General features: G+C 44.7%; 1 protein-coding gene across 4 annotated transcripts; it reads right to left on the bottom strand.

Moving 5' to 3' along the window:
• Window positions 1-446: 446 nt before the first annotated feature.
• SPRY1 (sprouty RTK signaling antagonist 1) lies at window positions 447-24,886 on the bottom strand. Of its 4 annotated transcripts, XM_042812390.1 has the most exons (4): window positions 24,036-24,886; window positions 6,469-8,845; window positions 6,318-6,375; window positions 447-2,692 (listed from the first exon to the last, which is right to left on the bottom strand). In XM_042812390.1, the coding sequence occupies exon 4, from the start codon at window positions 2,635-2,637 to the stop codon at window positions 1,681-1,683; it is 957 nt and encodes a 318-aa protein (XP_042668324.1). In that variant the 5' UTR covers window positions 2,638-2,692; window positions 6,318-6,375; window positions 6,469-8,845; window positions 24,036-24,886; the 3' UTR covers window positions 447-1,680. The 4 variants fall into 4 exon arrangements, with proteins under 4 accessions (XP_042668324.1, XP_042668325.1, XP_042668326.1 ...); XM_042812391.1 differs by lacking the exon at window positions 24,036-24,886 and having other exon boundaries at window positions 6,469-9,475; XM_042812392.1 differs by lacking the exons at window positions 6,318-6,375; window positions 6,469-8,845; window positions 24,036-24,886 and adding an exon at window positions 5,359-5,441.

Raw genomic sequence — 24,886 nt, 5'->3', positions numbered from 1 at the left:
TCATTGCTTCAACTGACATACAATTTAACCAGCCAAGAAGTTCCATGGAGGAAAATTTAAAGTACTCTTACATGTTAATTTGGAATTCTTTAAAAAAGAAAAAAAAAAAAAAAAAAAAGGAAAAGAAAGAAAAACCCTTGAAGTTCTGGTTTCCTCCTTCACAAATAAATGTCCAAATGCTGTTAAGTAAACAGGACCTATACCTCCTGGCACCGTCCAGCACAATGCATACATCCAATTGCAAAACCTTGCTTGACAAGTAGTTAGCAAACTTAAAATTAGGTAAACTAAACTAGAGCACAGACTAGTGGTTTTGAAGTAACAACAGGAAGTTACTTGCTACCTGATATCCCACTAGGAAGGAAAAATAAAAACAGAAATCAAGAACCCAGAATATGCATGAGTAGCTCACAACTTCTTGTTGTAACAAAAGAACTCAAGAGCCATTTTCATTAATTAATATATTTTCTGCATTATAGTTAACATATGTACTTTCTTCGTGTCATCCTTATTTCGTTAAGTATTGATATTTTGTTATATCAGACATGAGTACATTTTCAAAGTTTTTTTGCAATAAATATCATAAAATAATAGAGATTCACATAATAAATATTCTTTACAATAAAAAAAGTTTTAACAGACTTTTGTCTTAAAAATAGTTGGGATTCAACTTTGTGTTTTATACATAAAATATACAAAAAAGGACCACAATTTGTGGCTAAGGCAATAAAACAGGGAACAGAATAAAATTATAAAGTACAGAGCTAAATCCACTAAACCAAAGGATCACGAGAAACATTAAAGATTCGAGAACATTTAGGTGACTCAATGACACCTGAAGGCTGTCTGGATACATGAACACCACCAACTTTAATATCAGCATGATACTGATGGACTAAAACAACAGGAGAAGGGTGGAGTGAGCAATATCCTTCAAACATTTGACAGCAAGAGAAAAACAAGTACAGTTGCAGCCATAATGTCTCCAATGTGAAGATCTACACAGTGTAGCAAAAACCAAAGTTGTGTTAGGAAAGAATTAAAAACAAAGCAATAGGAACAATTGGCTAACTCTCAGGACTGAGAATATTGCAAAAGTCAAAAAAGGAGGAAAACAAACAAACCAGAAAGCAGGCTGCTTACTGAAGAATCAGGCCTTTCGTTTGGTAAAGCCTTACATCTCTCTCCGGAAAGAACACAGACAAGAAGTTATTTCACAATCCAGCTCACTCATGAGAGTTATTCCGTGGAGGTACCCAAGGGGGTCAGAATAAAAAAAAAAAAAACATAAATTGCTGAGAATGAAAAACATCTTTGGGAAGATATTCAGAGCAAGAAGCTGTAAGAGCCAAATTAGCCCTCACTGTCTCTTTCAGGAGTGGTTCAGTTACAGACTCAGAAGACCCTGCCAAAGTGGGTGGCAGACACAGATACCAAGTCCACACTTACCAAAGAGCAGCAAATGACTATACGTAAAACACTCCACACTCAGTTGACTCAATTACAGGAGGAGAACAAAGATTCAAAGGGAATAACTTGTGTTTTTGAAGGAGGGGGGGGTGAAAGAAAGCAGCCCCCCCCCCACGCACCCCTAAAGGGGGGAAGGGAAGAAAAAATATTTATATATCAGCTACAACCTGAAAAATCAAAAGTTGGAGGAAGTAAACCTCCCTCCAAAAATCATGACGGCTTGCCCTGACCCCGGGAGGGGCAACTCTCCAGTTTACAATAGACAGTGTTGGAGTTCTTGCATCGGCAGCCCGGACGATTGACGCGGTCGTAACACCCTCGACACAGTTTTAGGCATCCTTTTGCAGGAGGGTAACAGAGCAAGCAAGGCAAAAACAAGGACATGGCTCCCATGCACAGGTACCTAGAACAGCAATGTGACTGGGAGCAAGAGCAGGGATTATCCGCGTATGAGTCCCCTTCATCGTCGTTAGAACAGTGGTAGAAGATCCCTTTGACCAAACACATGCAGGTGCCATACTCCACCATGCTCTCCGCCGAGCACAAGCACTGCCGGTTGCAGGCCAAGCAAGAAGGCAAGGCCCTGGGGGCTGTGCACTCACCACACTTGCACTTCCCACACTGTTCGCAGATAAACTTGTGCTGCGTCAAGTCCTCTTTCAAAGGACCCTTCAGATCATCTACAATCAGCGACAACTGCTTGGGTTGCGTCTGGATTGTCCGCTCGGACCTGTGGCCTGGCCACGATGGAGGTGACCGTCCCAACAGTCCTTGCTCCGAAGAAGCACTGCTGTTGCTCCCAGAGCTGGCCGCGCTCCCCGTGCTGGTTGATCTGCTCAAAACAGGGACCCTCGCATTATGCTGATGTGCCACGTGCCCCACGTGGCTGGGTCTGTGTTCGTAATTGTTATTCACATTAATCGGTATGATCTCATGAGTCCTTTCGTGCTTCTCTTGCCTCGGTGCTGTCCGCGGACCGGATTTTTTCACCACAGATGGACCCTCAGTGTAATCATTGCTGCCGCGGATCGCCTTGATCTGGTCCAGCGACAAGATAGCTGTAGGCTGGCTCTCCCGCTCGTACTCCAGCCGCTGCCGGCTGTCCAGAGAGGGCTGCTGAATCACCACCAGCGAACCACCACTGCCGTGCTGGCTTTGGGGCTCCATCTGTAGTGATCTCTACTTCTGGCATTCAGCAGGAACCTGGCATGCATCTGAAATCCTAGAATAATAACGAGAAGACAGGAGGTATAAATAAACATTGCTTGTGTACATATATACACGCATACACAAGATCAAGCACAAAAGAGGAACAAAGAACAGGATGCTGTCTGAAAATAAAAATGCTATAGCAAACCACAAATTGCCCGAGCCACCTGGTGCCGAACTCTTTCAGCAGGGGATTACAGCAACGCTGAGGATCTGGCCAAAGTCCAGCAGCGAGGAGAGCCCGGGCATGGCATCATAGGTGAGGAATGCTGGAGGAGACCCCTCGCCATTAAAATGAAAACTCAGAAAGAAAATAACTATAAAAATCACTATTAACCTGTGCACTAACTTGGCAAGCCATACAAGTGCGTGCTTCTCGCGTGCTACCGAACTTGGTGTCTACTTAGCAACACAGTTCTGCCTGCCCCCAAAACTAAGCTGGAAAGGGGAAAAAAGCACTGTCAAATCAGCGCTCTGCTGGCAGAATGAAGGGCACACACAATCCTTGCATTTCTGCCTGGATCTACAACACCAGAAAGCTGAAGAGATCTGCACTCCATTGCATTTGGGTACAGCTCCTCCTGGAAGCAAGTGTGCACACAGCAGAGCCTCAGAGTAAGTCAGGTGGACAAAGCATTTCCTACAGAAATTCAGCATCCAAACCTTACAAAATTAACATCTTCAGATACTTTCTCACCAAAGGGCAGAGTGTGAATATGGATACAAGAGTATAAGACAAGCTAAGTGTCTTAGCTAATCTAAGCTGTAATAAAGTTCTTCACTGACTCTCTAGCTAAAGTGGATGAACAGATCCCTTCGTACAAGATAAACCAACCGAAAGCTTCCCAAACACAACCCTCACAGTTTGTCTTTCAACTACTGACCCAAAGATTACAAACGCTGACCAGGAAAACTGCAGTGAGAGCACTGCACCCGTTTAAGAGCTGCACGAGACCCACGTAAAAGCTGCCGCTCTTATACATAAAGCTAAGAAAATAAACTGCTTCCGCTTAAAAGAAAGCCCAGGACAATTCACTCCCCTTTCACCCCCACGAGGTGTCACACACAAACGCACAGTGGAGCGGACAGGCAGCACTAGGACCCATGCTGCGGCCAGGGCAAGGAGCACGTCCCGCTCCCAGAGCGCAGGGCAGGCAGGCTCGCTGCAGCAGGTGGGGATGCATGTCCGCTGCCGACCACTCAGAGAAGCGGTACCCGTTCATAAGGATGCAAAAGTCCCTGCACTCGTCTGCCCGGTAAAGATCGCAATTCATATTTAGGGTCAGCAGATGAAGGAAAAAAACATATGAAACGGTTCCACGCCACCGCGCGCTTTTCAATTCATCCCACACCACGAGCCGCGCTCTTCCCAGGAGCCGAACGCGAACCCGCGACACGCACCGAGCGTGAAGGGAGGTGAGAAGGGCGAGATGCACACGCAGCTGCGGCAGCCCGGATTGAGCTCCCGGGGGAGCAACACGCGATCTCCTCAGGAAACGCGACAGCCCCCGCTGCCTCCTCCGGGGGACGCGGACTGACAGCACCAGCTGCGGGCCGGGAGCGGAGAGAACGGCGGAGAAGGTCAACCTCCAGCGTCAAAAGCGGCCGTCCCCCCGCCTGCGGCCAGGCGCACGAAGTAACACAGCGCACACGGGGCAGGAAAGCGCGGCGCTGCCCCCTCCAGTCCCTCCCCGTCCCGCCCCGCTCCCGCGGAGCTCGGGCGGCCCCGGGCGGGCGGCGCGCGGCGCCCTCTGCGAGCGGAGCGGGGAGGAAGGAAGAGGAGGGGAAATAAAAGGGGCAAAAAAAAAAAAAAAAAAGGTTATGAATGAAAACAAGGGCTGCCCCCCCTTCTGCGGGGGGAGGGCGCAGCCCGAGGTCGCCGCCGCCTCACGAGGGCGGACTTCCCGGCGTTTAAAGCGGCAGCGCCGGCACGGGGATTCCCCGCCGCCGGCTCCGGGGCCCCGCGCAGCCCCTCCAGGAGGCGGCCGTGCGCTCCTTCTCGGGGCGCCTCGGTCCCGCACGAGAGCCGCCCCGCAGCGCGGTCCCGTCCCGAGAGCGGACCCCAGCTTCCCGCCGCGTGGGTTCTGTCAGGGCGCCCTCCCGCCCGCTCCCCTCTGGCGGCGGCTTTCCCGGGGCACGGCGGTGCTGCAGGAGGCGGAGGGGGCGCGCGCGTGTGCCCGTGCCCGGCGGCACCTGCTCGGCTCCTGGCGCGTGCATGCCGCAGGCCCCCGCCTCCAGCTCCCCGCGGCTCAGACACCAGTCCCCAACGTGCTTCTCGCCACGCAGCCGCCGCTGACGGCGGCGCTGGCTGCAGCTCGGGCTGCCACAGATCGCGCCCGGCGGGCAGAGCACGAAGCCGCGTCGGGCGGCACCCAGCGAGCGCACCGCACGGCCGTCAACGCGCCGAGAAAGCCCTTTGCAGGCGCTCTGCACCAGCCGGGCTCTCCGAGCCGACCCTGCGGGTCGCTCTTCCTCCGCCGCTTCGGAGCTCATTCCCCGCGCCGCGCGCGGTCCTTGCAAACGGGCGCTGCGCCGCACCGCGCGGTCCTCGCCGCGGACGCGGAGCAGCCCGGAGCGCTGCGCTGCCATGTGCCCGCTGCCGAAGGCTGACACGCTGCGAGCGCGCCCGCACCCCGCGGCCCCCCTGCACCTGCCTCGGCCCCGCACGCCCGCGCTCACCTGAGGGCGAGGAGGCAGCCCGCTTCCCGAGGCACATTGGCGGCCGCGGCGCGGGGTCCAGCCCGGGCAGTGCAGGCAGCCGCGCGCCGCTCCGCGCCCTCCCGGTCCCGCCGCCGTGCCGGAGTGAGGGCGGCCGCGCTCCGCCGCCTTTCAGCGCGCAGCCCCCGCCCGCCGCCCGGCCGCGCCCCCTTGATGTCAATGTGTCACCGCGCGGCGCCCCCGAAATCCCGGAGTGGACTCCCGCGCCCTCCCGGGAGCTGCTCCCGCCGCTCGAGCCGAGGTCACGGCCGCCGGCCTCCTCCCTCCTTCCTTCCCTCTTTCCTTTCTTCCTTCCCTCCCTCCCTCCCTCCCTCCCGCCGCGGCCCTCGGGCGAGCTCGGGGCGGGGCAGCGCGGCGCCGCTCTGCACAGCCCCGGCCCAGCGCCTCCCGGCACGTGCTGAGGCCGCCCGCCCGCCCCGCCCGCAGCGTCAGGTGGCGGCACCGCCCGGCCGGCAGGGGGCGCCCTGCAAGAGGGCACTGCACGGCCCAGGAGGGTCCGGAGCTTCGTGCCCCGCTGCGCTCCGTCAGCCAATGACTTCAGAAAGCATTATGCTTGTAATCCGTTACCCTTGTACCCATCCACTGGATGGAAGACCGCTCTTTGCGGGCAGGTACTGAAGCACTGGGGATTTACAGGGCTAACTCCTTGGCCTCACTGCCCTCCCAGGCCTGGCTCTGCAGATATACATGGGAAGTTTGGCACTTGTGGCCTTCCTACTATGATGATGAGGGCGCAGCAATGCCTTCAAAGCCATTGTTGCCTTTGCTTAATGCTGTCTCTGATACATGCTATTGTTTGAGTAACTACAGAGCATTAAAAAGCAACTATACAGAGAAAAATCATGGAACGACTAAGGTTGGAAAAGACTTCTAAGGTCATCCAGTCCAACCATTAACCCATCCCCACCATAGCCACTAACCATGTCCCTCAGTGCCAGGTCCACATGGTCCTCTCCGGATGGTGACTCCATCTCCTCTCTGGGAGAAAAAGAAATGATAGAAAAAGAAATCAACATTTTGAGAGTTATAAACAATAATGCAACGTACTGGGATGTGTGAGACTGTTCGTACCTGGCTAACCATGCCCGAAGTCCCCAGCCTGGAGCACTGCAATCAGCTTTTTGCAGTCTTTCTCAGGAGACTGATATTCTGCCTCATTTTGTCCCAAAGCAAAAAATAAAAACACATTAAGAATACAAAAAGCAGCTTAGGAACCTTCACCCCAAAGCAAATCATTGTTACAGTGCCAGTACAAAAGTATTTTGCTGTCACATCTTCTGTCTGCCCAGACCACACTCTCACGGTTCAATTGCATTAATCTAAGATTAACTAATCTTAATCTAAGATTGAGTTAATCTAGATTAATTACATTAATCTTCACTAGGCTTGTGAAGAAAATGTCCAGGCTACACTTTTTGTTTCTGCTACTGTACTAAAAAAAGAAAAAAAAAAAAAAAAAAAGCTTCAACCATGAAATAAAAACATTTTTGCATTAAAGTTATATACTGAATATAATTACAAACTTAGAAGTAGTAAGAACAGGCGACTGATAAACACAAGCCACAAATACTGTCTTCCAGCTACAGAGGTTTCAGTGACATCAGCATGAAAATCTTAGGTACTGCCACAAAGATAGGCCAATTCATCATTGATATTGCTAGGGGAATTAGGCAGTGTGATTGCCCACCCAAACCATGCTCACCACTGTGAGCGGAAAGCAAAAAGCTATTTTCACTGAACCCCATCTGAAATTTGTGGAACCTATCGCTGCTCAAAATAACAACAAACCCTGCCGAACAACAAAAATTACTGTGGAACTGTAGTGCTTTGTAGGCCAGTACACTACATTTTAGATGTCTTTAGAAGCAGCATTTCTGTATGTGTGCTCCATGCAGTAATTCTAATAGCAACATCGACTGTAGGAGCATCAGAGGCAGCAGGAGGCAAACTGCAGGCAGACTGCAGGTAACCATGCCGCTGGGGCCATACAGCCAAGAATACTGCACCTAGCAACCAGCTGTCTTCTCTTAGGAGGCAGAGTGCTTTTTTTTCCTAGGAAACTGCTATAAAAACACTGCTAAACACCTTTTTTTTTTGCGCATCGCTAAAGCAGGTACAACCTTAAAAAGCTATGCCAAGCGTAACAGCTTAATTTTAGAAATACAATACAGGGCTTAAATGGGTCGCTAAAATAATCAAAAATACTGGCAACAGTCTACTATCACTTGGCACCAGAATTAACACTCCATTGAAACAAGGCAAAACCCTCCAGATATATCAGAAGGCTCTCCACACATTCAAGCAAACATGCCTGCATCTCCTGCAAGTCATCTCAGATTTTTCTTGGAAATGATAGCAGTAAAAACTTTCATTAGAAAATGGAGAGCTAGAATTCTGGAGAATAAGTTGGCAACTTGGAAGAAGACTGACACACCTTATGACTACATCCTGGCACAACCTTGCTTTGAGGATTGACAGATAGACAGGAATCCAAGCTGTCCTGCAGGGAGCCTCTCTCTTATACTGACAATTAAAGGAGTCAATAGAGACCAGCCTTCTATGCACAGAGTTAATCCTCATGACAAACCTCTGAGAATTAGGTTCAAGAGACTGAATGATCGCTGATAGTCATGATTCAGCCCCTATTTCCACTTTCACTTGCGGGATAACTACAGATAATCTCCTCATTCTGCAGTCTTGTAGTGCTTCTCCCTGGTAGTGGATGGCTCATTTTTGTTTGCTTGTTTGTTTATTTTTCCTAATCCACACTTTCCTAACTCACTTGATTGACTTTCATAGATTGTGAACCACACCTCTGTAAAGGTGAACTGTGATCCTCCCACTACCTGTAATTAATAACAGTGCTTCCATCCCACCGAGGAGTACCTTTATATATCCCCCTAAGCAACATCTAGCCCATGCTAAGGCACACATCCCAACTGAGAAGGGGGATGCATTCTCAGACCACACATCAGCACCTCACGCCTCCTCCTCAGCAGTATGAGGTTGCTTCATCTGCAAAAAGCAAAAGCCATCCCATCTATCCTCACACGGTGTCATTTCAGACAAAACAGGTGTCCAACAGCCTATGCTTGAAGAATTTGATATTTACTGTTCCCATCACTCATCTCCTTTGGTGATAAGTATCTTAAGCCAATACGGCTTTGAGGAAACTCAGCAGAGAAAGTGTTTATCTTTGCACAAGTTATTTGTCAGTCACCTATGAACCTTCACAGCTGTAACAACAATTATAAAGTTATACAGGAATTTAAAAGCAATTAAAAAAACAACAATGCAGATTAGCATCTAAAGCCAGATACAATTAGAAGCAAAATTGCTGGGCCAGTCTCCTTACCTGTAGAACGTGTAAGTCACGCATTCACCCGTGCTGTGCAGAGGGAAGCTTGCAGAGGCTGTGAGGAAGAGCTGGGCTCTGCAGCTCCAAGGCCTGTGTGTGTCAGAAACACAAGAAAGTACTTTGCAGCTATCAGTGCTGGGAAGCTCAGGACCCACAGTGTGCTCAGGGAATCTCTGAAATGGAGTGCAGTGAAACTGTGTGCTCTTGAGGAGAAGAATTCACCAGCACTGTGAATAGCTGTGAGCACTGCTGTAATAATTGGACGTTTTCCTATCAGCTCACTGGAAATCTCGGCAGCCCTGTCTGAAACATGGCATGAAATAAAGATGTTCCGAAGAGCCGAAGTGAAAATCATACCTGCGATAGTGGAGGCACACCTTGAAAGACACAGTGAACCATTCCAGGGTAGGAAAGAGAAAGTGAAGGAGGTTGTGAAGTTGTGTTTCCGATCATGCTTTCTGCTAGACAGGTTGACCTTTATCTGAGATCAAAGGGACCAGCGGCTGGGGATTTCTCCAGCTACCGTGCAAGGAGTGTTTTGAGAGCTGTGTGAAGAAGCGCAGCCATGTACAGCCACTGCTCTGTGCTGTCAGTGCACGGGCTGGGAGCAGGCACACAGGAAATTCTCAGTAGCAAATACAATCTTGACTTTTCTCTTTAGAAGATAACATCAGTTTTTCTCAGAGGCAGATAGTACGAGGCAACAGCCAGGCGAACCTCTGAGAACAAAGGACTGAACCTCAACTTGAACCTGCTTTGTGAACACGTGAACATTGAATCAAAGTGCAGGGGGAAATGTTGCAGAGAGAGGGGTTTGCTCCATACCCACGTTTAACGCTAGTTGAAAAGAAAGAAAATCCAAAGGTTCAATAAGTTTAGAGTTTGGCAATGTGCTGCTCTACCCATCTCTTGCATCAAATCAGACAAACCAATGTTTTCAGTGCATATTTCTCCCAGACAGTTCTGTGCTGGGGTTAGAGATACAACCTAGGTATTTCTAAATCTCTGAAAACAAAATTTTGTAAATGAAGTTTTTTGAGAAACACCGGGGTAGGCCGCAACTCAAGTAGCACCTGTATCACTTTTTAGCCTTCCCCTGTGATATTTTGTAAGGAAGTCTTGCTTTTGCTGTGAAGAATTAGCAAAGTAACTTTTGCTGCCAAAAATGCAATTGAAGACAAGCAGCACTGAAGAAAAGCTGTAGGAATGACAGCACATCTGTGGAGACACCTAACAAGAAGCAAAACTGTTTGCTCTTCAAAGCACAGTGTGTCTGTTCACTGCTTGCTATTCGCTTGTCCTGTAGGGAACTGATACATTCACTTTTCCCCTTCAGAGAGTCACATTTATTCACTTTCTGTTGAGTTTCTCTCAGAGAAATCTTTTAAGACCCTGTGTCTAGCTGCTGCACTGATTCTCTGGCCTTAACACAAGATGATTCAGTGCAAGCAGGAAACCTGAGTAATTTAATTTCTGTAACTGCATGAATTTAAGTAGTTCCTTAAGCCTGTTTTTCCTTTTCTCTTGCTTTCTCCTACAGCTGAGTTAGGTAACAAACAGGTAGAGCTACAAAGCTTCTCACAGTGGGATTAAGCGCTGTCGATCTAGCTGCGTAAGTATGTGCTGAGAGCTGACTGAAAGGAGGTGGCTGTTTTAATTATAGCTGATAAAATACCAGCCAGAGGAAATCCACCAGGTCTGAATAATAGCCTCGCTCTTCAAAAACAACCGAGGAACAAACCTTTCCCATTTCTGTTCAAGAAGTGGCCGCTCCCTGGGTGTGGACTGTATTATCACAGGAAGAGCGAAAGCTCTGTGCTAATTCAAAGACATTGCTCTGTGCGTGTTTTTATTAGCTCACCACTTGTGGAGACTCGGCTATTGGTACCTCAGTACATCTCTAGGAATGCCAACTGTTGATCAGGTTGTGCAATCTGTCACCGCCTGCTAAAGGAGGTCTCAGGAGCAGCATTTCCAATTTGATTTGAAAATATACATGGAAACCTGAGACTGCTTTTAGCAAGAATGATGGGGTTGGCCTAATGAACACAATTTCTTTTGTTGTTCTCGAGAACACTGTGTCAACAACTAAGTTCAGATTCCCTCTGCAGCTGCAACAGCTTCTGTAGGGAAGCTGTAACTTATGTCTATGTCACATTCTTGGTTCTGCTTTACCAATTGAAAGCTATTTCAATGAGATTTTAAGATACAGCCATCAGTTCCCTGGAATGCAAGAAGGGAGGAAGTTTATCCTCAAAAAGAAGTTTGTACTGAGAGATGATAGTTTTTTTTTCACTGACACCTCTTCCTCTGCACCTTACTACTGGTAATAGTGCTTATGGAAATGCATATCTAGAGAACCAATTCTCACATAGACAGGGCACTGTCATGGACTTAGGGCCAGAAACTGGCTGCAGAAAAATAAACATGCCACAGAACGTCCTTACAGGCAGACACATGTATTTCTGGCTGCAGCATCATCCCCTTCAATATATAAGTATCTAGGGATCTTGACTTCTTATGGGGAAAAAAAGAAAAAAACAAAAAGAAACAAAAAAAAAATTGCCTTTACTCTTTTATGGCTGAAAAGACACGGAAGAGATCTCTCATCCAATAAGACAATTATACAATATCATTTTGATATATATATATATATTTGTTTTTTTTTTTTTCCTGGTCTTCTTTGAAAGATATTATTTTGCATTTATCAATTCAAATATTAAGCGCCTTATGTGTTTAATGTGGGTTTGTTGTACTTTGCTTTTGCTACCTCAGTGAGAGCTTCCTAGTCACATCTTGGCATTTTTCTTTGCAGTAACAACTATCTGACCAGGAACAGTGAGCACCAAACGCCTGACTGTTCCTTGGGAAAGTGAATGTTAATCCTGGCTCCCTCTGGGATTCATGAAGAATTCTGTGTTTTGGGGTTATCTGTGTTTGCTCTGTGCTGTAGTTACTTATCTAATATATCTGTATATTCCATCTATACATAAATATTAACCCTCAAGGGCTTTTGTTTCGAAACGGTCTGATTTCTCTTTACTTGACAGTAAAGAACATGTCACTGCACATACCACAACGTTACTGATGGAAAACCTCCTTTCCATTGCGGTGGGAGACAGGCCAGGGATGACACAAGAACTGTGCTTCTCGAATTGGGCACGGGCTGATAGGAAAGTCTGCTGGGTGTCACCCAGAAGAGCAGGACACACTAACAGGTACATGTTACAACACCAAAAGCTGGGGGTGGAGGTAGGAGAGGTGTTTCCCTCTTAGACTTCCTCAGTAAGTTTCTTTGGAAACTACAATGTTTCTTATTTCTTTCTCTGATTCATTAAACGTGCTGGTCTTGAGAAGCCAAAGAACTTCAGCGTCTGAAGACCACCATCTCCTATTGAAACATGCACTCTACAATATCGCAAAGCCTAATCAGCATCTCGTATTTATTGCTTCCCAAGTTCAGGAAACTGAAGCTCACTGGTTTTGAAAGTTATTCAGAAAATGGTGTACCTACCTTCTGAAACACCACATTAGCACCACCACAAAATGAGTATTTTTGGACCACTGCTATACTTAAGTATTATAATAATAGTTCACGTGGCTGGTGCTTTACTGTTGCTTACAGCTGGTTGCAAATAGAATAGTCTAGCCCAAAAGAAAGATCCGAGTAAGTAGAAAAATATGAAGTGCGCCCGTTGAATGATTAAGAACTTCATCCAATGGAAGAAATGAAAAAAATACAAAATGCATTGCCTTTTCCAGCATTCTTACTGAGCATGTTCCCACTGGCTTTTGTCTTAGCTTAGAAATGTGGACGTCATTGCCTGACTGAACTCAGTGTTTGCAGTTATTTCCTGTCCTGTTGTTAAGTAAATAAAGAAAAAAAACCCAACCAAAACAGCTCCCTAGTGGGCTCCACTCTGTTATGCACAGCAGACCAGCCAGAGACCTCAGAGTATTCAAAAAGGTCTTCAGCTTCAGCAGATATTGGGGTCAACTGCTGCTTATGTCTGTATCTCTTAAAAGTAGTGAGACAGCTCCCATTGCCAGGAGTAGTTTTCTGCTCTGTAGAGGATAATTATCAAAACATCAGTCTGTTAGAACTTAAACACCACTCTTTTCCTATAGCTAAAACTGCTTTTCTAATGTTTCTCCGAATGCCTAATTAATAAATAAATAAATAAATAAATAAATTAAAAAAAAAAAAAACAAAACAAAAAGAAAAACAAACAAAAAAACAACCAGAAGCCTATCATATTCTTATACATATAAGATACGGCTTTCCACATATTGCTACCATATTCTGAGTTTCTGATGCAAGTATGGTACAGATTGCCCATCGGGACCTTCAAAAGACAGTGGTTTTATCACATAAATCAATGGGAAAAAAGCATGAAAAGTAAACAAAAAACAAAAATTTCAAAGCTGGATTGGTGTCAAGAATTAAAACTATTTACCATTCTTTTCTAAACTTGCCACACACACAAAAATAATTTGAGTCAATTACAAATACTCCCATAGACTCATTAGCTCCTTAATTTTGCAGGGTGCCAATTGCTTTAAAAAAAAAAAAAATCTCAGCACTTCTTAGAAAACCAAAGAAAGAACCAGTTGCTTAGGAGTTTCTCCTAAGGCAGGAAGGAGAATTAACCTCCTGGGGCAAATCTTGAAAACATTGTCTTTTACAAGAGTTATTGAAACATACCACCGAAGCACTAAATGGTACCAAGTAGATTCTGTGGCAGTTATCATTCTCGATTGGATTACATTATTAATATCACAATGACAATAATCTTCATACCAATCTTCATACCAGTTTAAAAATGGGCATTTGAAAATGTTGCAGAAATTTTTCAAGTACGCAAAAAAATTCACCTGCAGGGACTTACACTGACTTCTGGATATGATATCCCTGTCATATCAAAAGAGCAACATTCTAAAAGGAACATGGATACCCAAGAAAGAAGACCTTGCAGCCAGTCTTTCACTTTGGGGTAAGACTGGAAAGTCAGACTGGCAAACAGAGATATGTCAATAAAAGCCTATTTAATCTCAAGTGCATTTGTAGGTTCCTCACCAACTGATGCTTGGACAACCTGCCTGCTGCAGGAGGGTTGGAACTAGATTGCTTTGACATCTCTTCCATCTCAAGCCATTCTGTGATTCTATAGCTTCTGGAGGTTACATATTTTCTAAATTATATGCATCTGTCATGCACTGTTAGTCATTCGGATACCAATATGTATACTAGTTTATTCCTATGAAGATGTGAGAGAGGTAGTGAACGAAAACAATTTATTTCAACTTTGCTCCCTGTGGAACAGTTAAACTGTAAAAATTACGGGTAGTATACATAGAGTGCTGTTGGACCATTAATTCTATTACAAGCTTAGCCTTCAAATTAAAATTAAAAAAAAAAAAATAACCACAAGACTTCCTTTGTGCATATGATCAAGTGATCTCTTATGACAAGCAAAGTCAAAATGCTGAAAAAGGAACAGACAACCTTCACCAACCATTTTAAGAACATGAAGAAAAATGTATTTGAAAGGTAAGTTGAAGAATAGGCTCCAAAGCAAAGCCATCCAACAGCAGAGTCCAGCCAGAATTCACACTGTTCTCCGTCCTTTGACAAGCTGCATAAGCTGCAGGAGAGCCTATACTTACTGCCACTCTTTCAAACTCTTAGGAAAAAATAAAAATTAAAAAAACACTGGAGTTCCTAGTACTGTGGACGTTATCGACATTAAATGCATTTTTAATATTGGTAAAAGAAATTGTCATATCACCTCTCTGAATAGTAAAATTAGTGGACAATGCTTTAGCTCTTTAGAGCCAGTCAGATTTAAATGCCAGTCTACTGGGTCCTGAAGCAGGCCCATAATACAAAGCAAGACCCACAGCTTAGGAAACCTCATGGACGTTCAGTGCTAACATCGGCATGTTGCTTTGTCTTGTTCCCAATAGATTCCCTGACAAAGATAATTACCAAGAAGTGAATCTCTGAGGAAAACAAAAGGAGCTTTTCGTGAAGTATTTTACAGTTGTAAGCACGAGCCAATTCTTACAACATTCAATACACACTCATTGTTTTCAACGGGAAGTTGGATTGTGCCCTATTTTGCAAAACCAAATGCAGTATAAACTTTTTCAACGTACTTTTTCACAATTTACTCTCTCAGAGGACTTGATATGTTTATCAGAAGAATGGTTTGGTCATAAGCAAATAAAAGCAGACGAGTCAAATCCTGACTGGATGACATCCTCATCCAGTTCTCTATGGCACAGCTCTCCCTCTGACTTTACAGGAAAGGATGCCTCACTGATGGCTGGCGGATGTTACTGTGCAGATATACTGTTTGTTTGATGAAACATGCCATCTTTCAGATCACTTCCACATCACAAATGCTTTCAGCACTGCTTTATGCTCTGCTGAGCTGCATCTAGGAAGACGATCCCTTCTGACAGCGGATGGCAAAAGGAGGCAGAACAAGACAAGGGGAAAGGTGGAAAGGACAAAAACAAATGATGAGGAAAGCTCAGCAGAAGGAATAGATCAATAATGTTGGACTTATCTTTTTGGCAGCAATGCACTAAGCTCTCGTTCCACATTTCACAAAGGAAGCATGAATAATTCCTCTATTGTCAGCACCTTTCCAACGTACTTCATACCACTGTGCTCCAAGAGGGGAGATAAGTGAACAGCTTCTAGGTATAAAAGAGGCAATGACTGAGCTCCTGGAGGAGAACTACCCCTATGGTATGGTCTGTGCACTGCATTATTAGCAGTCATCAAATTAATCGCTGCATCTGTAAGCAACAGAGCAAACACAAATTGATAGGTACCACACATGCGACTGACAGACTCATAAACACACTGGGCTGTTCCCATGGCATTGCTGAGTCCAGCTGAGAGAAGTACGAATACTTTTGAACACAATTTTCAAGAGCATGATTACTTAGGACATTAATATACCCAGCAGCCTTTCAAACTGCCACTTAATGTCAAAAGTGAAATGAGATTGCACTGGGAAGTTCACTGCCTGCGATAAGGCACTAGAAATCACTTGCAAAGAGGGCTTGTTTCACCAAAAGACGTGCCAAGGACAGAGCCTCCATTACTACTTTCAGCGCTCCATATCACAGCAAGACTTTAGTCAGACTACATTCTGTTCTAACTTTTTCTTTCACTGTTTCCCCACCCAACTTCACACAAATGCTTACAAAGGTTATGTACAGACTTGTACAAAATTGAGATTGACACTAGCTGCTGGAAAATTTCCCAGAGCAAGTTTAACAGAGATTATATAACATGTTAAATCTGTGTTGTTGTTGTTGTTTTTAATACAGTTATTATACTACTAGTTTCTTCTTCCTAGCTTAACCTTCCAACCACCCCTTCAAATAGTTAACTGTGTTTTGTAGAGATTCAAAATCTGAGGTTATTATACACATCTTGTTTGCAGCCATTACATAACACAGGACAAATGTGTTACAACTGGAGGGTCTTAGCAAGTCGTAACAACTATTATTTTCTTTCTGTATATACTACTGTGAAAGTCCTGGGAGGTGGAACAAAATCTTTTTTGCAGTTGATGTAAAAGCAGACGCACAGAGCTAGTGCAGAACTTGACTTCTACTCTATTTTTTAATCAGAGATATGCATCCAGAGACCACTATAGGAAGCAAAAATGACTGAAATTGCTCCAGTGCATGGCAAGCTGTGCCAGATGAGAAGTCATTTTGTACATAATTTGTTCTGACTTCCAAGCTCCACAGGTTCTTATCTCACTTCCAAACAGAATTCAAAACCCTGATAATCCTGGTCTGCACAGCTCTGCTTCATCTCAGCTGTTGTGTCTCCTGGGTCCCCAAGATAACATAATAGGATAAATTCAGCTTAAAATTACAGCACAATAGTAACATTAGAAGGCACTGGCTATACCCAAAACATCAGGCTAAAGAGTCCAATGCTGATAGAAATGATTTCAAGGTGTAGAGCACATCTTCATGCAAAGCCATCTCCAAGACACCAAATCAACAGTTCTGAAAGGATACCCAGAGCAAAGCTGGCTGTACGTCGTTCCAAAGGAATCACCAGGCAAAACCCTGTTGCTTTTCCTGGACATTCTTGAGAGTCACACGCTTTTACCATGCAGTAACATGGAACTTTCTTTTTAAAAATAATCTATGGAGATTTCTTTTTATAGCATTGGGGCTTTTTTAATTTCAGGCTTAGGGTAAAACCTAAGGACTTTTAGGAAAAAAAAAAAAAAAAAAAAAAAAAAGCCTAAGAGTTATGAACACCCCTCTTCTCCAGCTGATGCTCACTCACAAGGTTGATTTTGTCATCACACCACACCAGTATCTTCCTGAATTCAGAACACATAACCCCAGGTTAACTTAAAATAGTCACTATGGCTACACCAGGGTGGATGCTTAAGTGCAAATTGCCTACAGCTCGTTTGGTCAGTATGGCAGACCTTGCCAGTAGGAATGGCCCAGGGCATTGTCTCAGTTCCTCCTGAAGCCATTAGGCTCTGTGCAGCAGAGAGCAGAGCAGTGCAGGGATGCTACTCCTCCCAGCACTCTGCTTCAGCCCCTACAGGTGCTGTTCTGGGACCTTACTCCAGGTGTCCCACAGTTGAGAAGTCAGTTGCACTCTTTTGTTTCACACGGCCCACAGTTCTAACTTCACATCTGCTTAGCATGTTCTTTTCCACAAAACAACCATCTCCTATCACAAGATCTCAGGGGACAACCATGAAAACTTCCATGAAAAACAGCAGGGAGGAAAAAAACATCCTGCTGGAGGTACTGGATCCTTTTGATGGTTACAAATACTTATAGGAAAATAAAACTTTTTTGAGCTTAATGATGTACTGTGGGCTTTCCTTCCCCATCTCATTGTTTTTCACGTAGAGTTTAGAAACAAACAATGAGCAGACTTAGAAGGAGGAAGTTTTCCACACATGCTTTCTATTAATTTTATTTCCTCCCCAGATTTTCTTATATTTTTACTCACCAACATTTTCCTTCTGTTCTCATTGAGGAAAACAGGTAGAATTTCCCTCCTTTCTCCCCTAGTTGCTACTAAATTTCTGGAAGATCCAGAAGACATTTCATTTATTCATTTATTTAAAAAAAAAAAAAAAAAAAAAAGTTTCTTGCAGCAGTGCTGGCTGCTGCCAATGTTATTATAATGAAATATTTCCAAGAGGATAAGAAATCTGTAAAAATACCGTGATTTCATTCCATTCTAGCCATAACAGGTACAAGCAATGCACAGAAATAAGCCATAGCACTGTACAGGTTGGCTCTGCTTTGTACTCTAATAAAATACTCCAGTAAAAAGATGACATCAGAAGATGACATCTGGGGACTGTCTCTCACCTCAGGGACAGAATTCCATGAACGTCATCTCTCTGCACTACCAGAGACTTTGAGACCAATGCAAAAGCCAGTGGGTTTGGCCTAGGAGAACTTAATCGTAGAATCATAGAATGGCTTGGGTTGAGAAGGACCACAATGATCACCTAGTTTCAACCCCCCTGCTACAAGCAGGGTCTCCAACCAGCAGACCAGGCTGCCCAGAGCTACATCCAGCCTGGCCTTGAATGCCTCCAGGGATGGGGCATCCACAACCTCTCTGGGCAACCTGTTCCAGTGCATCACCACCCTCTGTGTCAAAAACTTACTCCTAATTTCTAACCTAAACCTCCCCTGTCCGTCCCTGTTTAAAACCATTCCCTCTTGTCCTATCGCTATCCACCCTCACAAACAGCTGGTCCCCCTCCTGTTTATAAGCTCCCTTCAAGCACTGGAAGGCTGCAATGAGGTCTCCCTGGAGCCTTCTGTTATCCAAGCTAAACAATCCCAGTTCCCTCAACCTTTCCTCATAGGAGAGGTGCTCCAGCCCTCTGATCATCTTAGTAGCCCTCCTCTGGACCCTCTCCAAGAGCTCCACGTCCTTCCTGTACTGGGGGCCCCAGGCCTGGATGCAGTACTGCAGATGGGACCTCACAAGAACCGAGTAGAGAGGGACAGTCACCTCCCTCTCCCTGCAGGCCACCCCTTTTTCAATGCAGCCCAGAACACAGTTGGCCTTCCAGGCTGCAAGCGCACACTGCTGGCTTACGTCCAGCTTAATCTTGAATTTGATTTTACTTTGGAAGAAAGAAAACATGAATCATAATCTCAACTTAAGTAATTGAGAGAGTCGGGTTCCAGAAGAACATCTGCTAATCCAGCGTTGATGAGGTTAATGAGATCAAAGCCAGATCCCACTGAGAGTTTAACAGAGATGCTTCCTAACACAGGGCAGAGTGACTACAGCTCCATTTCAAGGTCACAAACACACCAAAATCAGCATCAAGATGACACAGATCAGCCCTTGCTGATTATGCTCTCTATTCCCCCCCTTTCTGCCTCCCACCAACTCCCTCAGCCCCTATCTCTCCAAACTAAAATCAGTCAGTGTTTGATTTCAGGGCAGTTATTCACATGATCACCTTCAAACATTTTCTCCATCTCCTCTCATCCCTAGCCTCTACTAGGCACTGAAGGCTCTTCGGGCTCTGCTTCAGGCACTTACCTTCTTACCCCGCAGGCAGAGTGACCCAAAAGTCCAATCCCTTCAATTCCGTGATTCTGCAAAAAGCTCAGACCTGCAGCAGTCAAGCACACAGGGAGCAACTCTCCCACCATCTTCTTTTAATTCTCCCCAGCAAGCAAGGAGGGGTCTAACAAAGCTCTATGCAGCCAATTGTGTTATCAAGGCACTTGGCACTACCAGCTGACCCTTGATTGCTATTCATGCCTCGGGAAAATAAAACACTCTTTTGTAGTGAAAGTGTAACTGGTTACTATGATGCATTACATTAACAAAAGCAGCTTTTAACCAAAATTATGGATGATGAGAGCCTGGATGTGGGCTCAGACCAAGGTAACCAGTTGTTTCTACACATTTCGGACAGTTTAACCAAGATTTTCACAACACTAAGAAAGAGGTGGATGAGTTATGTTACATGTTTGTAGAAAAAACGTCAGTGAGTTCTGTAAACCAAATTTCAAGGATTCTCTGTTGCAGGAATTGTTGCGTGGCCAGCACCCTGTGTACACAACGGCCAGCACTGCAGTAACCTCAATATTCACAGTGTCTCTGGTATTTTTGTGCTTTGCTTGAAACTTACATAGAATGTTTTCATATGCTTTTATATTTCTATTTTTTTCTTTTTTCTAACGGTACTGCTTATTAAAGAGCATAACTATCTGAAAGGTAGTTACCTGTTGGGTAGAAGGGTAGGTTTGCTGATTTGATGGAATAAGCACCATTTAGGTGGTGAGTAAGCATTTTGGCACATTAAAAGTTATCTTTGTGTCCTAATCTACTCAAGCACTACTTGGCCTTCACACCCGCAGCCCTGTTATAGTGATCCCTAACTCTCAAGGCAATAGCTCTCCATTAAAGCTGCAGTTTAAAGCCCAGGTCTGGGTTGTGGCAGTGCAGCCAAGGGGACTGCACTGCATTCACCTGAAAGAAGCCCGATGGCTTTGGTCACCTCACCATTCTGCGCCCAACACAGCCAGCTCCCAGCTAACACAGCAATCCAAATGCCACAAAATGCCTCACACATAACTCCACGAGGCCAAATGAACACATTTCACATCCTCAGCTTTGGGAAAGCTTGCTGACAGGGAAGTTGCTTTCCATAGCATTAAGCAGAGAAGGCTGGACGGGAGCAGCTACCCTGTGTGAAACTTGAGGCTCTCTCCAGCAGTGTAGAGAAAAGACATGACCTCACTGTTCCACAACCCAGATAATCCATTCCTGGATAAAGTGAGACTTGATGAGTGCTTCACCTTGAAGGTTATCAGAGTTTTCCACACTCCGTGGAGGTGCTTGCTTCCCCAGGCAGGGATGTGAGAACTCTTCTGTGTTAGTGAAGGAGATAAAGCCATCAGGGGGTGGCAGCTGAGACCACACAGCCACGCCACACAGGCGCAGGCACTGAGAACAACAGCGTTTCCAGGCCTATTCATGTACACAGGATGGAGGTATGTCGCTCCGAAAGTAATGCTTCCTAGTTTCCACAGAAACAACAGCTACAAAGAGCACGATAACACTAATGATAGAGCAAATTCTCAGCTACTCTTTTTCAACATAGTCATCACCATCAGCTATGCATTTTTGCCAGCTATGAACAAGAGTCTGCGTGCTGTGCTAAATCACTACCTGGGCCCTCTCATCCCTCTCCAATGACTGCAAAGGGAAGAGAGAACAATCTCACTCCTCTAGCCTTATAGTGAGAGGAATTCAAGCCTTTCTGCTATGGGTTTTGAGGCAACGCACTAACCTCAAATCTTACTGAAAAGACCCCAAAACTGCTTGAGTACTGGCTCAATGGGAAGGAATGTCATCTGGTTGCCATTGCCTTCCCTTGCAGCACCTGCACTCCTGCTGGAGGCCTGCCATGTGAGCACAGAGTAGAACTCTTCCCGCATCACTGCACTCTTTGGCAGATGGGTTAACAGGGAAAACATGCCTCCTTCTGCTGTCGGAACATTGCAGGTACTGGGTTTAAGTCTGCAGGCAAGAGTGACACAATTTAGAATACTCAACACAGAACACACGAAGCACTGGAGAAAATGCATGGCCTGGTTTCCTACAGAAGAATTTGTAATAAATGAACAGGCAGAAGTTGCAGAAGGAGCAGACAAAACCCAAGATTAGGGGTAGGTTTCAGCTGAAATATTTCTCTTCCACATGTCAACTTGCCATTCAAAAGTATGCCCACATTCAATTACAATCCTGCATACATTTTGAACCCATTCCTTAAGAACAGATCTTTACTGAGCTGCATTTATGAGATCACCTTCAGCATTTTCTTTCATGTCAAGGAGAAAAAAGGCATCAGCAAAAGCAAAAGATGTTATGGTTCCTCACAGACAAAAATAATTGTAATTCATTTCAACCAACCAACAACTATAAGCACAAATACAGAAGAGCCAACCAAAAGCCTTACAACCAGTCTCCTTTACCTTGCCTATTGCAGTAAGGAGGGGTAATTTTCCTATTCACAAACTCACAAGTATCCCCATCTAACTCCAGCTCAACCAGACAGCACACAGGAAAGCACTGTGCTTTACCTGTCAGCTTCCTCTACCCTTGCCATGCCCCATCATCATGGGGTTTGCACAGAGCACCATCCCCACGCAGCCTCACTCACAGCACTGATCGCTGACGCTGATCTACAGGAGCGTTGTGTTTGGCACATGCCCAGTTTCTAGAGGAAGAACCACACTTTGACATTGAAAATAAGTGAAGCAACTAAAAGGACAGAGCCAGAATACACAAACCTGAAAAATCAGCTCTACAGACACAAAACTCGTAAGGGCTGACAAATCTGCTGATTTTAAATAGTCATCCTTGAAAATGAACTCAGCAAGCCTCACGTTCCATTCGCGCTCACACTGCAGAAAATTATCCACAGTAAACTTCATTCTTTTTCCAGGATTAAGACTTGTGTATTGTGCTTGCAGTGAGAATCTGTTTTACGCATTAGGGAAAATACAGAACTGGATGTTTTTCAGGTTAAGTGAAGGCATTTCTGCATTTTGATCGTAAATATTCTCTCGGTCATTCTTTGGCAAAACTGTCAAAAGACATTTTATGCCATTTTTCAAGACGTTGTTATTGGAGGAAGAAGTTAAACTCTGTATTTAAACAAAATGTGCCTGAAACATTGAAAAGCTGATTTAATGTTAACAATTCTGCAATTCAAGCAGTACTTGGGCCAAAAACCAGCTCCAAAAGATAATGGCCGGCAGGAAAAGGACTGCATTCCTAAAGAATGTAAAGAAATAAGTATGGAAACCAGTTCAGGAAGTAAAGAGGGAACGGGAGAGAGATGTTCCTCTCAAATGCGTTCTTTTCTGTTTGCCAAGCTTCTATCATTTTATTAAAATAATATCTCACGCACACACCCAAACAACAGTAAAGGTGATTAACCCAGTAGTTGAAAGCACTCCTCTATCTCTGATTTATTCTGAAGCATCGAGGTATTCAGGCTTATATGGTCTCACACTGCAAGCAGCTTGATTCGGTGCCAAGGCACAATGTGTGCATGAAAGCAGGCTGTGAAAAGTTCAGCTCTGAAGTGAAAATGGCTCATGTCAATGCTAGAGGAAGAGAAGCACTTCTGAAGTGCCCTGTCCAGTAGTGCCCTTGTCTGCCTCTTCCAATGGGAGCCTGAGGGTGCAGAGGCGCTTGCTGGAAGCCCACCCCTCAATCCCAGCCAGTGCAGTAGCCCATTTCATAGACGCATAGAATCATTTCAGCTGGAAGGGACCCTTAAAGGCCATTCAGTCCAACTCCCCTACAAGGAACAGGGACACGTACAGCTACATCAGGTGCTCAGAGCTCCATCCAGCCTGATCTTGAGCATCTCCAGGGACAGAAGGATTCTTCAAGGAGGTTTCAAGATGATTACAAAAGGGCTCTCATGCTGACAAGCATTGACCAAAATTGTATTCCAGCAGGAATTCGGGTTTATTTTCCAGAATTCCGACAAGAAACATCTAAACGTAACGGTTACTACAAATGGCTCTCACATCCTGAACTCCAGGTTGAGAATACGTAATTTAGAAAAGGATAAAGGAGTTTCAAATGTGGCCTGGATCTCCAAGGCAATTTTTCCTGTTCTTTTTTCTTTTTTTTTTTTCCCTGTGCCTGCTGAGTGGGTATGGAAAAGAGTGGGTATGGGAAAGAAAAAGAATTCCCTGAACACATATCAGAACTAAGTAAACTATTTGCTTTTCTGAATCTTCTAATCCTGGTCAATGACAGTAAAATTAAATGCTAATTATAACAACAAGAAGTTAAGCTGAAACTAATAAAAAGTTATCATTATAATACATAATGAGATTTCTTTTTTAAAGGCTACAAATTGCAGGCACGGTGGAACTGCGTAAAGAGAGAAAAAACATAAGGCCAAGAGATTAATTCTTACCTTTCATACTGATAATATCATTAAATGTGATAGAAATCTCTTAAGTGTATGCAAATTTCTTACTAAAAACCAGACATTTGTAAAAAAATAGCACTCTCACGAACAGAAATACAATGGCTGCAGGAAAGAAAGGTCTTCAGAACCATCAATAAATAGATGCCAAAGACAATCTTACACTTGCTAAAGCCTGAAAAAGATCTCTCCTGCTTACTCCAAGAAGTAAAAGCAGGGCTTGCCTAAAATTTTGACTTGTAAATTCTTCTACTTACCTGCAAAGCACAAAGGAAGCACAGAATTAAGCCATGAAATTCTGGTCTTTGTCACCTTTTAAAATTTTTTGTTAATGTTCAGATTGGTTTTGTTGCATTATTCCCTCTATTTTTCATTCCCAGAATAGAAAAGCTGCCTTTCCACGGTGGGGAAGAATGCTGAAGATCAAATTTGCTTAATTAATTCTTACATCAAGTGCAAGAGCAGGGAGCCCAGAAATATCTGCTGCTGTTTCAACAGGTGATATAACAAAGAAGTAATTTGAAAAGATCTTATCTGTCCCTAAACCATTTTGTGGTCATTTACAGCACTTTTTGTAAGGTTTTCTTATTCATTTGTAGCTGTGATTTCCTCTGACTGACTGGAAATTACCAATCAACGCTCATATTTACGCATGTTGATGGAAGCAAACAACATCATCTTTCACTGATGCCTGGAAGTGGTTTCAGGTGAGGCAAGAATCAGATGCAGGTTGCTTTCTGAAATGTGTTGGAAGCCTGGTGATGTACAATTTGTAACGTGCCCGCTTTAAAGCACGCGTGAAACACTGCTGCTGAAGATTGAAGATAAATGCTTTGCTGTAATCAATCAGGGAAGTGCTATGGTCGGCAAGCCTGTTTGGCAGCTTCTCTGGAGATCGTAAATCAAAAGATTCAGAATAATTTCCAGCATTTTTGTAGTGAGGCCACTCCCCAAGTCTGTGCAGTGCTGGGAGGGTCCCTGGGATTAAGCTGGATTTGAGGCACGAACAAACGAAGGCAGCAATGACACTCACTGCAGTTCTTTTAAAGGCCAAAAACCCACTAAAACTTTAGATTTTGGGAATTACTTTCGGACAGATGGGTGTAGA

The sequence above is a fragment of the Centrocercus urophasianus genome, unplaced genomic scaffold, assembly GCF_019232065.1.
Source record: "Centrocercus urophasianus isolate 14NV4802_14NV808 unplaced genomic scaffold, USGS_Curo_1.0 seq_13, whole genome shotgun sequence".
Classification (NCBI taxonomy): Eukaryota; Metazoa; Chordata; class Aves; order Galliformes; family Phasianidae; genus Centrocercus; species Centrocercus urophasianus.
The sequence above is the reverse complement of the archived record's forward strand: the minus strand, read 5'-3'. Positions and strand labels throughout refer to the sequence as shown.